A 12,930-nucleotide genomic window follows, 5' to 3' on the forward strand; every position below is an offset into this window, starting at 1 on the left:
CACGTAAGCCTGCAGACTCCAATGGACTTAGTCTTTTGTTCAAAGAGATTAGTTGTTTCGTCTGTCTAAATAAGATGTGCTAAGCCTGTGGAGGAACTGGCTCAATTTACACAACAAAGATGATGCACAATAACCATTCATGGCAAGCTGGGAGTCAGGGCTTTTGTACCAAGGTGGGGGAAATGGTGGTATGCATCAAAGAGGTTGCTGCATAGCCAACTCCTTTTCGGGAAACGCTCTCTTGCAATCATTGCCCACTTGCAGTTGAACTGGGCAATGGTTTGAAAGGGGATTAAGGGTAACCATTTCCCGCTTGGTGAACCGTTTCTATTTTGACTTGGGGCCTAACTGCATAGAGACTGAGACATCCACCTTATTCCATACCCTTCTTACTCCGATTCTGGCCACTTCCACCAGTCTGTGGTTTTATCACCCAACAAAGAAGTCATTTGGGTCTGTGGCCTACATGCCACTGCAGGATACTACACCATTAAGTCAGCATTCTGTCGAACCAGCCAGATTAAGGAGAGCTGATCTGCCATATGTCACAATATCAAGATTTGGGGAATTTGCTCTTTACTTTTTTACCCACTCTGTGTGCCCTATGTAAAAGTACCCCCAGACTCATCAGCCGCAAGGAGAGAGAGGCTGGTAGGGACTGTTTCAATTGGGTGCCCAGTCTACACACTGAAAACTATGCTTTGTTTAGGTGTCTATGATTTCAACAGAAATTGGTCACATATGCTCAGTGCAGTTGCTCAGTGCACACAGGCAGTTTGTCCTCACCAAAGGGACATCCTAGCAAGTTCACACCTATCACAATTGTCACAGGTTGTAGATTGGAATTAACAATCTGTAGTAACAATATCAGGTTCTTCAAGGAGCTCAAACTTAACCCAAAAGGTCATGCAAATTTGCAAAATGAATTCAAATTATTGAAAATCATGGACATCCACACACACAGTTCTAGCCTTTTCATGGAACTCACTTGACCTGAGCCAATTAAATTACCACATGTGGAATGATCCTGTTTTGAACATTTTACAATATGCTGTAACTTTCCATCCCATAGTTTGACTAAAGCCATGTCTCCACTGGACTTTCTTTGGTTAACTTTCATGTAGAATCCTTCCCCACAGCAATGTAGACAGAGTCTGCTGACAAATACCTAGAAAACTCTCCACAAATCTGTACCAGTTTGCATTCAATTGCCCCCCCTTTTCTTGCAGTTATGATTGTTTGTAAATTGAGGGTTTCACAAAAGGTGGATTTTAAAGAGGATTCTGGCACTAATTATTCATAAAGTGAGCCAATCAGAGTTACTTGAGCATCAACTGGTAGCCAATCACTGCCCATTATTCTGACCACTCACAGCCCATTGTTTTAACCAATCAGGCAATGGGTCAGATTACTTCTGCCAGGCGATGCTAGTTTTAGGAGGCAAATTCTCATGTGAGGATCAGTCTGTCACAGCTTGTTGGGCAAGGTAGGTTAATTGGGTCACCACCACCCCAGCACTTTTGAGAAGAAAATATCTAATATCCATGTTAGGCTTGATAATTTAACTTAAGCCGCAGAAAGCCAAATTTCCAATCCAGTACCTGAATCGCCTTTGTTGTGTGGCATTTTGTTTGACCAATTTCAACCACTAAGTAGGTCACAGGTTGAAGAACTTGTGAAGTCCACAAAGAAATCACATGATCTGGATCCAATGCCTACTAAGCTGGTGAGCGATTGCCTTGATGTCTTGCTTCCAGTTATTATCCGAATTATCAACTCTTCAACGCATTTGTGACCAGCTGTCTGGACTATTGTAATAGTCTTTTGTATAGTTTATCAGCAGCACAGATAATGAGATTACAGCGAGTCCAGAATGCTGCAGCTAGACTTCTTACCAATACACCCAAGTTTCAACACATAACACCAATATTGTATCAACTGCACTGGTTACCTGTTTTGTACAGGATCAACTTCAAAATCATCCTGTTAACATACAAAGCCATCCGTGGTGTTGCTCCTAGATACGTAATGAATCTTGTCATCATTAAGGAGTCTAGATATCATCTCGGGTCAGCAAGCAACGGTCCTTTATTAAGTTACCCTAACGGTAAAATGCTACCCACACTTGGTGACAGGGCATTTGCAATGGCTGCTCCTAAATTATGGAATGCCTTGCCATGGAATATACGGTGCGAGCAAAGCCTTGCCGTTTTCAAATGTAAAGTGAAAACTTACCTTTTTAATGTTGCATTTGTACAGAGATATATTGCACTGCAAGATTTGTGATTTTAATAATTTTATCTTGTAGGGTCATTAGTATTTTTGATTTTAACTTATGTTTAGCTGTGATTCATTATTTTAGTGTCACCGTGTCTGGTATACTTATCTTTATTTTATTATAGGTAAGGTTAGAGGCGTCTGTTGCCAGGAAAAATCGAGACATCACCGATGCCAGCAGAGTTAGGTTCTCCCTGTTGGTGGGGCAGATGTATCCCCCATATTGCAGTTTGGGTACTAGCTCGGTGACATTCATTCATTTATCCTTATCCTTTCATTTCTTAAATGTATTATTTTTTACTTTATTTTTAATTTTATGTTAACTTGTACTGTGCCGTTTTTAACCCCTTCGCACTGGGGAGCGGCTATAGCCGCCGTAAAAATTGAGGTCCTCAGCCCGCTTTTCAGCTATTATTCTCGGCCCACGTTTGAGTGAACACGGTGAAAGAAGGCAGATCCTGACTCTTGTATATACGGTAATTGGTCTTTGTGCATAGCCCAGAAATGAAAGGACAAATTTTGCATCATAATCACCAGCTTCACAATAGTCCCCACTTTGAAAAGAGGCAACAGGAATGTGGAAGGGTGGGTAGAGTCGCATGCCACCGCACAATCAGCCTTTTCACTGTGTAATTCAAAGAGTGCAGAGCACGCAGGGCCACAAACTGAGAATATGGGGTTTGGCAGGTTGCTTTCGTGGCCAAGCGAGGCTGGAATTCTTGGAGTCGGCTTTTGGGAAGAAATTCCTGTTGTCAAGGGGTTAACAGGATTTGAAGATAGCCACTTCCTAATACATACAAGATGTGACATGTATATGTTGATGTTGATGTTTGCCATAATACACTGTAATTTGTAAAGGGTCAGCCACACCCTCTTATGTACCCAAGGGGGTGGGGTGCTGTATATTCCACAGCACATCCAGCGCTGGCCCCAAAAGGTTGGATGGATCATGTTATTACTTCATGATTATTCCTTGGGCCTGGGAGCCCTTTCGTTAATGGTTGGCCTGTAAGCCAAATGACAACAGATGTACATGTACATCAGACCTGGGAGTTCTTTGTTTGTTTGATGTATGTTTTGGGGCCTACCAGCCCGTATAACTGATATCTGCTTGCCCAAAACAGATGCGGTATCTGGAAAAACAATAAATAGTTGAAGCTGTGGCAAGAAACAGAAAATATAAATATAGAAAACTACTAAATTCTCTTACCTCGTCAAATGTATGGCACAAATCACTGGATGTTGCCATATTATTCCGAATGTACTGTTTAGACAACTGTGTAAAGTCATCCACAACATCAGAAAATAAAAGCTGACGCCTGTGCCCATGCCGAATCGGGGATGAGGGAACAACAGGTGAGGGATGTAAAGGTGACAGATGCAAGACAGGGATCTATAAATGATTAATGACCAAATAAAAATAACTGGGTAAACAACAGCTGAATTTCTTCACAGTGGGTTTTAGCATAATCTGATGATCTCACTCAACTAAAATACAGGAATTGTATGTATTGTAAGATTATCAAAACGTAATTTAATAATTAAAGAGCTGGCAACATTAAAGCTTCTTATAAGTGAAGCCTAAAACTGTTGTCCCCTTACCTACAGGTAGGGACAAACTACAAGATAAATATAATAGACAAACACAAAACAGGTGTTACACACACACAAAAAGTTGAAAATTATATCTGATTTTAGTGTTACAGCTGATGAACCCAACCAAAAATAGTAGAATGTAGCTTTTAAACCTGACCAGTCTAAACCAAACCAAGCCAGGGTTTCTTTTCTTTTAATGTTTAAAGTAAACAAATTAGATTTTTTATTGAAATCATATTTCCCAAATTCAAACCACACTGGTCAGTTTTGATATTCAGCATTTTGGGTGCATGGAATGCTCATTAGACAAGGGCAACACGCGCAAGAATGAATGACAAGTTTTTCCGTTGCTTTTGCCCCTTATTATAGAAATCTTAGCAGGCTATATATCTGTATGCCTGAGACTGAAACTTTGTCAGTCCTACTTTTCCAAAATTTGAAGGAATTTTCCATTCTAGCAAAAGATACCCTATGCATATATGTCCACACATAAATGCACAAAACTCGTTGAAAGAGTCACCTACGGCACACCATCTGCACCTCCTGCATATCCCAAACAAAGGGCTGTGTAGCACAGGCAGATCCTATTTTTTTTTCTTCTTTTAATAATTCAACTGGAAGGGATGATAAACAGTGGTGAGTGTTTCCTTTCTGGAATGAAAATATCCTTCGGATTCCAATTTAGAAAACAAGTCATCTGCTTTCCTGCATTTACAGGGCAGCACCGCAACATAATAATGAAGGAGATTAGGGACTTGCCGAGTTAACAGAAGGTCTAAACTGAACCTACAGAAGTGACAAGTTATGTAGACATACCAAGGAGCTGCCTATCTATTTTGAGCTTTGCTGGTTTTGCAGGCTGCTGATTGACCAACCTCCTGGAAGTTGCCTGCCTGTAAGTCCCTCAGCTTGTGTGACATCTTTCAGGGAAAATTTGAAAGTGGCTAGGTTCTTCCAGCAGACAATTTTATATTTGAAGTAGAAAGAGCTTGCACAGGGCACCGCCATTTATTCTCTTCCACCAATGGAAATCATGTCAAGCTTGGGGGGGGGGAATCAGCTCAGCTAGCTGATTCTTGGTAAGAAATCTGTTGGTTTAGACATACACTGTGCTGGGATCCCAGTGAATGTGGCCTGGCTGTATCAATAAAGCTTGGATTTTGCTAACTCTTGTTGAGCTGCTGCTGCTGCAGCAACTAGTAACTTTTTTTATTGTAAGCTGACAAAGAGAAGAATTCTCTGCTTGTTCAAATGGATTCTTTGCAAGAGATGGGAGAACAGTACCCAGATTCCACAATGGTATGGATTTCCCTGTAGGGGACTGTTTTATAAACATACCTCATAGCAAGTGTGATTACGAAATGGGCGTATTTGAAGAGGTTGTTGAGCCATCATGGAAACTGTTTAGGACAACAATGGTTTATTTTTAATCCTTGATAGTGGAGAGCTGGGGAGTTTAATATGTAGACAAAATCCCTAGCTCCAGCTACAGAAACAGAATGGGGATCACTGATTCTTTCCTTGCATCACTTAGTGAAGTGAAGGAGTCTGCTATTGTAAATTTGTCTTGTGGACTCCTGTCTATCCTTTGATGCCAAGGCTGTAGCTTTTCCAAACCCTCTGCTGCTCAGAGGAAGATTTTTATATCATCCAGGCGTAAGGATGAAAAGAAGCCAAGTCTGGATGTACATATTTAGACCTGGTCCGAGTCATAAGGTCTGGGTGGTTGGTACGGGCGTAGCTAGACCATTTTGAAGGGGGGGGGTTGCCAACAGGCCATCACACAAAACGAGTGTACTTTATCCCCCATCATTTCTGCTTCATTCTCCATTCTTGTTTGTTCATTTTGCTGACAGACCATGATTTTCTTGACAAAACTAACCAACTGGGGTGGGGTGAGTGACACCCCCGACACAAGGGACACCAGTGGTGGTTGGGGAGCATGACTAGTGACAAACAAGCAGCCCCTCAGGACAAAGAAACCAAGGCTGCTGTGACCAAACTGGGGCTATGAAAATTTCTCAGGAAAATTTGGCCATTTTGTTAGACCTTGGTGTAGTAGGGAGATGGGACCCTTGATTCAAATGACTGCAGACGTTCTAAGTGACTGAAACGAACTCTGATTTGTTGACCTAGTATTGTCAACAGTGACTTCTCCAGCCATGTACTGAGGCATCTGTTGTGAGAGTAATCAATTGGGAGGGGTGGGGAAATTTTACTTCACACTCCATATTATAGGTTGTTCACGGTTAACCACTGTCAGAGGGCCTTGACTGTATCCTGGAAAGTAGTGCCCACTTTAAGCCAGTCGTCCAGGTACATAAAAAGTTAGACATGTATTTGATGCAAGAATGTTGTCACCCTTTTGGTTCTTGTGGAAGACCTGAGGGCAGTAGAAAGTCTGAAAGGGAGACAGAATCTGATACAAAGTTCCCTGGTACACAAACTGAAAGGAACTGCTACTAATCCACATGGATAGAAATAGGAATGTACGTGTCCTTCAGGTTATAAGAAATTACTCACCAACCAGTCATCTGAGACTAAACAATGGATGAAAGGGTCTCTATCTGGAAGCAGCAGCTGAGCAGTTGGAGGTTGATAACGGGCAGTCATTCTCCGAACATCTTTGTGCAAGAAAGAATGTTGCAGTGAAACCGGAGGTTGTCCTTTAAAGAAGAACAGCAGTGGCATTCTTTTGTCTGAAGGGGATCCATATAGGGACAGGAGTTAGTGGTCAAAGGAGAATGGGAGGTTCACTGGTAAATTCCAGGTGACACCCTGATGAAATTGTCCAATGAACTTGGCTATCTGAAGTTGTGCAGAATCACTGGTGACTGAAACCTGAGTGGATGTGCACACTTGTAGCTGACAGAAGCCCATTTTGGCTTGTGACCCCGAGAATGAGGGGAACGGGCGTATCTGGGGGCTCTCCCTTGTTGTAGGCTGACGACAATGATAGGCCTGCAACCCTCTTGGATCAATGAAACGAGCCTTAGTTGGAAGAATATATTTTGTTACTTCCATGCCAATTGGGAAGTGGTGGAAGGGCACCTGGCCAAATGCCAACAAAGATCCAACTCGTTTTCCATTGTGAAACAATGGTGTCCTGAATCATGGCCTTGATGAAGTTATTGTCTGACAGATTACCCCTCTCAAGAGGCAGATCTAATAGGTGGTCAACGGAGCCAACTAATGGGAGGAACAAAATGTCAACAACAACAGAAAGTTGCGGCAAAAACCCAGTGCAAACTCTCACAGGCAAAAATCTAGGCAATCATCAAGAAAATGAAACACCTTCGGCACACCACTTGCATGTGACAAGGAAGGATTTTCATGATATTGAGCAAGAACAATGGAAAAGGATAATATTTGGCCCTGCAACATTAATAGTAGTCTTAAGCTGAAAGTCTGGTTTCTAATGTATTGGTCTTAGCATTAACAATTGCCTCTCAAGGAACAAATTCTTACATCTGTCAGATTTTGCTTTATTGGTGGGTTTTTGTTAATCCTGTCCCTGCTTAAAGCTTTATTTATAATATCTGATGCACACACTATCTATCTACAGGGAAAGTAGGCTGTTTAGGTTTAGATGTCCCTGCATTAGAAGTCTTGAAAAAGCTGAACTGGAGATGAAAGGGGATTTGAAGCAGCTTACCCACCTCTTTAGAAGTCTGTTGGCCCGCTAAATAATGGAACGGCTATCTCCGATCAATGATTGGGTTTAGGCCTCTGAAGGTGATCTGGAACACAGATACTGTATATCAAGTCCTATGCCTCAGCTGGGACAGTGACCAGTCATGAGAAGAATGACTCTGCCTCCGATGTCAGTCTATTGAGGGCAAACAAGACAGTGAACAGATGCATGTAGGGGAGGGGGAACCCTTGCAGCTGAATGGCTGGTGTGGTCATCAGAATGACTTGGAGCAAAGGCCCCCATCCCAGGGATCAAATACATTGTGAGCAATCCAAAAAATATGGTAAATTCCCACAGTGTGGGTATAGCAATGAGAATATTCAATTCTGTGCTTTTTTGTGTGACCATGACCATCTTGGGGAACAAACTACAATTTGGTGGGGAGGCAGGGCAGGTGAGAATTGGTTTGACGTCCAAACATGCGTTGGGCAGGACTGGTTGACATGCCTTCAGTGGGAGCATTACACAGGTTCAGCATGCCAAGGTGTGGGTCTTTATGCATAGCTCTGCATTTCAGGAAGAGCTGCTTGATGATCTTTACAGCAGCTTCAGCTTCACCGTTCGCTTGGTGATTTCCTGGTCTTGACATGATGTGTTGGAAACCCCAGTTTATGGCAAATTTCTTAAAGGTGTCAGATGTGTACGGTAATCCACTGTCACTGATTACAGTGTTGGGGATACCATAATGGGCAAAGTGGTGTTTCAGCTTTGTTACGACAGTCCGGGTAGACAAGTCAGGCAGGAAGTCGACTTCAATGACGTTACTATGACAGTCACTGGTGACAAGGTAAAGTCGCCCTTGCACTTGCCAGATGTCGGTACCAATCTTCTGCCATGGTCTGACCGGTATCTTGTGCAGAAGAACAGGCTTGTGGCTTTGGGACATGTGCATCGCATGTGTCTCGCACGATTCAACATACTGTGGAATGTCTCGGGACATCGCAGGCCAAAAGATGAGGTCTTGTGCTCAAAGCAGACAGGTGTTGATACCTAGGTGACCAGCGTGTACCTTTTGCTTTATGTCTTGCACATGAAAAGAGGAATGCCAACTCTTGTCGCTACGGAGGACGATGTCATCTTGGACAGTCAGTTCATCATGATAGCTGAAGTACGGAAGGAGAACTGCCAGAAGGCTCTGCTTTGTGTCGGGCCAATCGGTCTTGATTGTGTCCATGAAGCAACTCCTCGTTTCATTGGCCTTAGTGGCTGTGTGTAGCTGGAATTATTGATGAGCGGAGAAAGGAGTGTGCTTGAGGTTATTCACGATGACTTTTTCCTCTGCGACCATGTCATTGAGTGGTGCATGTGACAGTGCATCAAACAGGTGAACTTCCTTGCCAGGATGGAAAACAAGCTCAAATTTGCATACCTGTGTGTGAAGCAGTAGGGACTGTAGGCGCTTGGGGGACTTAGACAGGGGCTTCTTGCCGATTGCAAAAAGAGGTTTGTGATTCGTGACAACAGTCTGGACAGAAAACAACATCGAGCATTTCGTTTTTGATCCGAACATAGTTCCACTTGCTGGAAGTAAGGGAGTGACTGGCAAAGGCAATGGGCTTACCTTTTTGTAAAAGGGCAGAACCAATGCCATAGTCACTGGCATCATTCTCAAGAGTCAGTTCTTTGGCTAGGTTGTAGTAGTGGAGAGTCGGCGTAGATGTAATGACTTGTTTGACCGTTGCGAATGCATTGTCCTGAGAGGAAGAACACTGCCAGGGTATGTCACACTTCAGAAGGTTGAACAGAGGATGGGTCATGTCAGTCAGATTGGATATGTACCATGAGAGGTGACTGACCATACCAAGGAAACAGCAAAGTTATTCCAGGTTCATTGGAGAAGGAAACTTGTTGATGGAACAGACCTTTTCAGGGTTGGTCCACAGACCATCCTTGAAAATGATATGGCCCATGAATGAGATTGCTCCCTAATTGAGGTGGAGTTTGTTGCAGTTTAGCTTGATGCCCTTGTCAGCGCACCTTTGCAGGAACTTGTCGAGATTGTCGTCATGTTCTTGCACGGTACATCCATGGATCAGCACGTCATCGGCTATGCATAAAATGCCAAAGAGGCCTTGCAGCATTTCCGGTAGTTTGAGTTCGAAAATCTTAGAGGAAACAGATGTACCGAAGGGTAGGCAAAGCCAACAATAGCGGCCAAAGAGGGTCTGGAAAGTTGTGGAGAAACTGGACTCCTCAACAAGCTGAATGTGACAGTAACCAGACGAGAGGTCAGTATTTGAGAACGCTGTAGACTTCCCAATTCATGTAGGCAGTCAACTAGAGCGGGCATGGAGTATTGCTCATGGAGCAAGGCTTGGTTGAGTCCCCTCGGGTCAATGCACATGCAAAGTTTGCCAGATTTCTTTCCAGGGACAACCATCTGGCTCATCAAGGGAGTTGGTGCCTCAACTGAAATGATCACACCATTTTGACTAAGTCGATTCAGTTCTGCCTTGACTTTGGACTTGATAGCGACAGGGATACCACGCTTGGCAGGGTGTGACTGTTGGTTGGACAGATGGGTTGGTTCTCAGGTGTTGTATTCCCGGGAGGGTGTCCAAGGATCCGTCAAACACAGTGGGGTGCCTGCTCACTACGTTGTCAAGAGTGATTGCAGCAATGGGTTTGAAGTTGTTGACAGTAATGTGGTGTAGTTCTTGCCAAGTCTTCAGGCCCATTAATGCAGAGAACGAGTCAAAGCACATGGTGAAATGAGTCATAACAGTCTTTTGCATCAGAGGGTTGGTGAGAGGCAGGTCACAAGTGCCCAAGGACTGAAGCTTAGAGTGGTTCCAGTGGTTGAAGGTGAGGTAATCTTAGTCGCAAAACGAGCAGGAAGAAGGTTGGCTGAGGAGCCATTGTCGACTTGAGAAGGTCACCTTCTTATCGACAAGCATGATGCACTTGATGTCGTGGCTGGCTGGGTTATGTACAACGTTAACCAAACTTCAGAGTCAGTGTCGTCATCTCCAAAGTCTTTGACAAAGTTGACCTTACAGCCTAAGATGGGGCACTTGACAGTGAAGTGATTTTTCTGCCCAGACTTTTTACACGTTTTGCCGCATGCTGGGCACTGTTCTTTGCGGAATGGATGAGAGTAGGGGCAGTAATGACATGCCTTACTGGGAGGGCTACTTTTTCAACAGAGGGTGTTTTAGGCCCCTGAGCTTTAGCCTTTGAACGAGTAGGAGACAATTTATGAATAGGGTCTGCATTCATTGCTTGCTTGTGTTAAGTAGCATTTTCAGGGGCTCTGCGAAGGTCAATGCACTTACTCAGGGTGAGGGGCCACTCGCCTAGAAGTGCTGTCTAGACAGTAGACTCCTTAATGCCTAGCACAGTCCTGTCTTGAAGGATACTGTCCTTACATGTGGGGCAGAAGTTGCAAGTTTTCAAGAGACTCCGAGGAGCAGCAAGATACATTTCAAAAGCTTCACCTTCTTGCTGGTTTCGGCAGCGGAACTTAACCGTTTGTAGGTTTCATTTACCTCTCTTATGGCATAAGTGTCAAAGTGTTCAATGATCTGCTTGACTGAGTGCAGGTCATCGGGTGTGTCAAACTTAAAGTCACTGTACATCATCACCAAGAGAGTGCAACAACAGTGCAACCCGATAGTGATCTGGCTGCTTAGTGAGATCAGTCAAAGTAGTGCATTGTTGCCACTTTTGTTTGAAGAGATTCCAGTTTTCAGCAGCATTCTGATCAGTATTAAGAGCCTAAGGAGGGCAAATATCTGAAGTGCTGGGTTTAGGAGTGAGTACAGGCGTCGCTGGCTGAGTCACGGCTGCTGCGAAGTCCGGAGATTCAGTGTCAGCCATTGTGTGAAACTGCATCATTGCAGTGACCGTTCTGCAGCTATTTCGACCTCAACACATGTCCATGGTGAAAGTACAGCAATAGCAGATCATGTTTCCTGACAAAGCAGGTGGATACAGGTCTTTTACTCTGAGAACAAAGTTTAATGTAGCTAAGCTTGTCATGACAACATGAGAGTTACACAGGTCAGGGGTCAAACATGCCATACATCACTAGGTGGCGCTACACTGCTAGTGACAGAGTACACTAAACATGGCTTGAACTCACAGTTCTCTGTCTTGTCACAAGCACAGTGACATTCAAAAAAGCTTTAGAGTACTCAATCAATGAAGAAAAAAAATGTGGGGAGTATCTGTGTTACACTGCCTTTTGTGTAGGACTTGTATGGAGGGTTTGGCTTAAATGACTTATTCAGTGAGTTTTGTGTGCTTGCATGCTGATATGCAAATGTAGGTTAACAGAGGTGAGTTGTTTTCGAACGCACGCACCTTGTACATTTACATTGTACGGAGCTCTGGAAGTGCCATCTGACATGTTTACATCCTGATATATTGTTTCTTGGGATAATGACATGATACAGGTAAAATGTTCACAACCTGAGCTAATTTATCTCTAGATGACAACATTGTTAAAGTTGGATGGCGACATCCTGCGATAATTTATCATGGGAAGAAGACATCGTAAAAGGGTAGACATCTCACTTGCAGGATGTCGTTGTCACAGAATAAATTATCTAAGGATATCAAGGCACTTCCAGAGCTCCATAATGTTGTTTTTGTATAGAAAGTAAAATTGAGACAGATTCTAGTTATCTCTTTTCTTTAATCTTCAGCCCAGTGATGACTTCAAGAGTTATGGAAAAGTTAATTTGACACAATATCCCAAGGTTATCAAAAAGCACTGAGAATCATAACGTTCCCAAAAATATGCAAATAATTTTTTGAAAAACTTCAAGTTGATGATATGATTGAAAATAATACTGATTATTCATCCTTTCACTTCAAAATGAAAATAATTTGTTATGCTGGGAATTTATTAACATTACAGTGTGCCGTGTACATGTGACATATATCGAAGTTTCCAAGTGAGAAGGGTTAACAGTGCTAAAGAATTTAAATGAAACATTCTGTCACAATTTCATAAAACCAGTTAGTAGTAGGGTAGGAGAGTTCAAGAAACATGTTTGTAGAACTCATCCATCCTGCCTCCCATTGCTCAGTCTCCACTGGTTGATGCAGTTGGACTAGAGGTCCAAACTCGGGATAGCAGCGCAGTTAAGTTGGGGGACCAGTCTAACCTGGTGAATCAGAGTTAAAAGCTGTGCTGAGCAAAGTCAAGTGTGTGTTAATTATATATAACGGGTTTGCCCTTACCCTACGTATATCAACAAGTTTGTGTGTTCATTCAACTGAGAGCTTCCTTTGTTAAGCAAGGTCAGCCTATTGTTGGAAGTTACTTTCAGTTCTATTCTGTCTGCAGTGACTCAGTGAACCACACTGTTATTGCTTTACAAACTAAACCCTGATGATGTAGTGGGATTTATCAT

The 12,930-nt window shown here is 43.1% G+C and overlaps 1 protein-coding gene across 9 annotated transcripts in view; it reads right to left on the reverse strand.

Annotated features, from left to right (window-relative positions):
* Positions 1–12,930, reverse strand: part of LOC110982507 (meiotic recombination protein REC8 homolog) — a 388,761-nt gene that overhangs the window by 205,479 nt on the left and 170,352 nt on the right. For all 9 annotated transcript variants that reach the window (XR_015427552.1, XM_087145215.1, XM_087145210.1 and 6 more), the window contains one exon: positions 3,488–3,670. Coding sequence is in view for 8 of the 9 variants with exons in the window: in XM_087145215.1 (XP_087001341.1) it covers positions 3,488–3,670 (183 nt within the window). In the remaining variant the exon portion in view is untranslated. The remainder of the gene's footprint in view (positions 1–3,487; positions 3,671–12,930) is intronic.

This window comes from Acanthaster planci, linkage group LG13, assembly GCF_054643075.1.
Source record: "Acanthaster planci isolate LZ-2023a linkage group LG13, COTS_SCS, whole genome shotgun sequence".
NCBI classification, from domain to species: domain Eukaryota; kingdom Metazoa; phylum Echinodermata; class Asteroidea; order Valvatida; family Acanthasteridae; genus Acanthaster; species Acanthaster planci.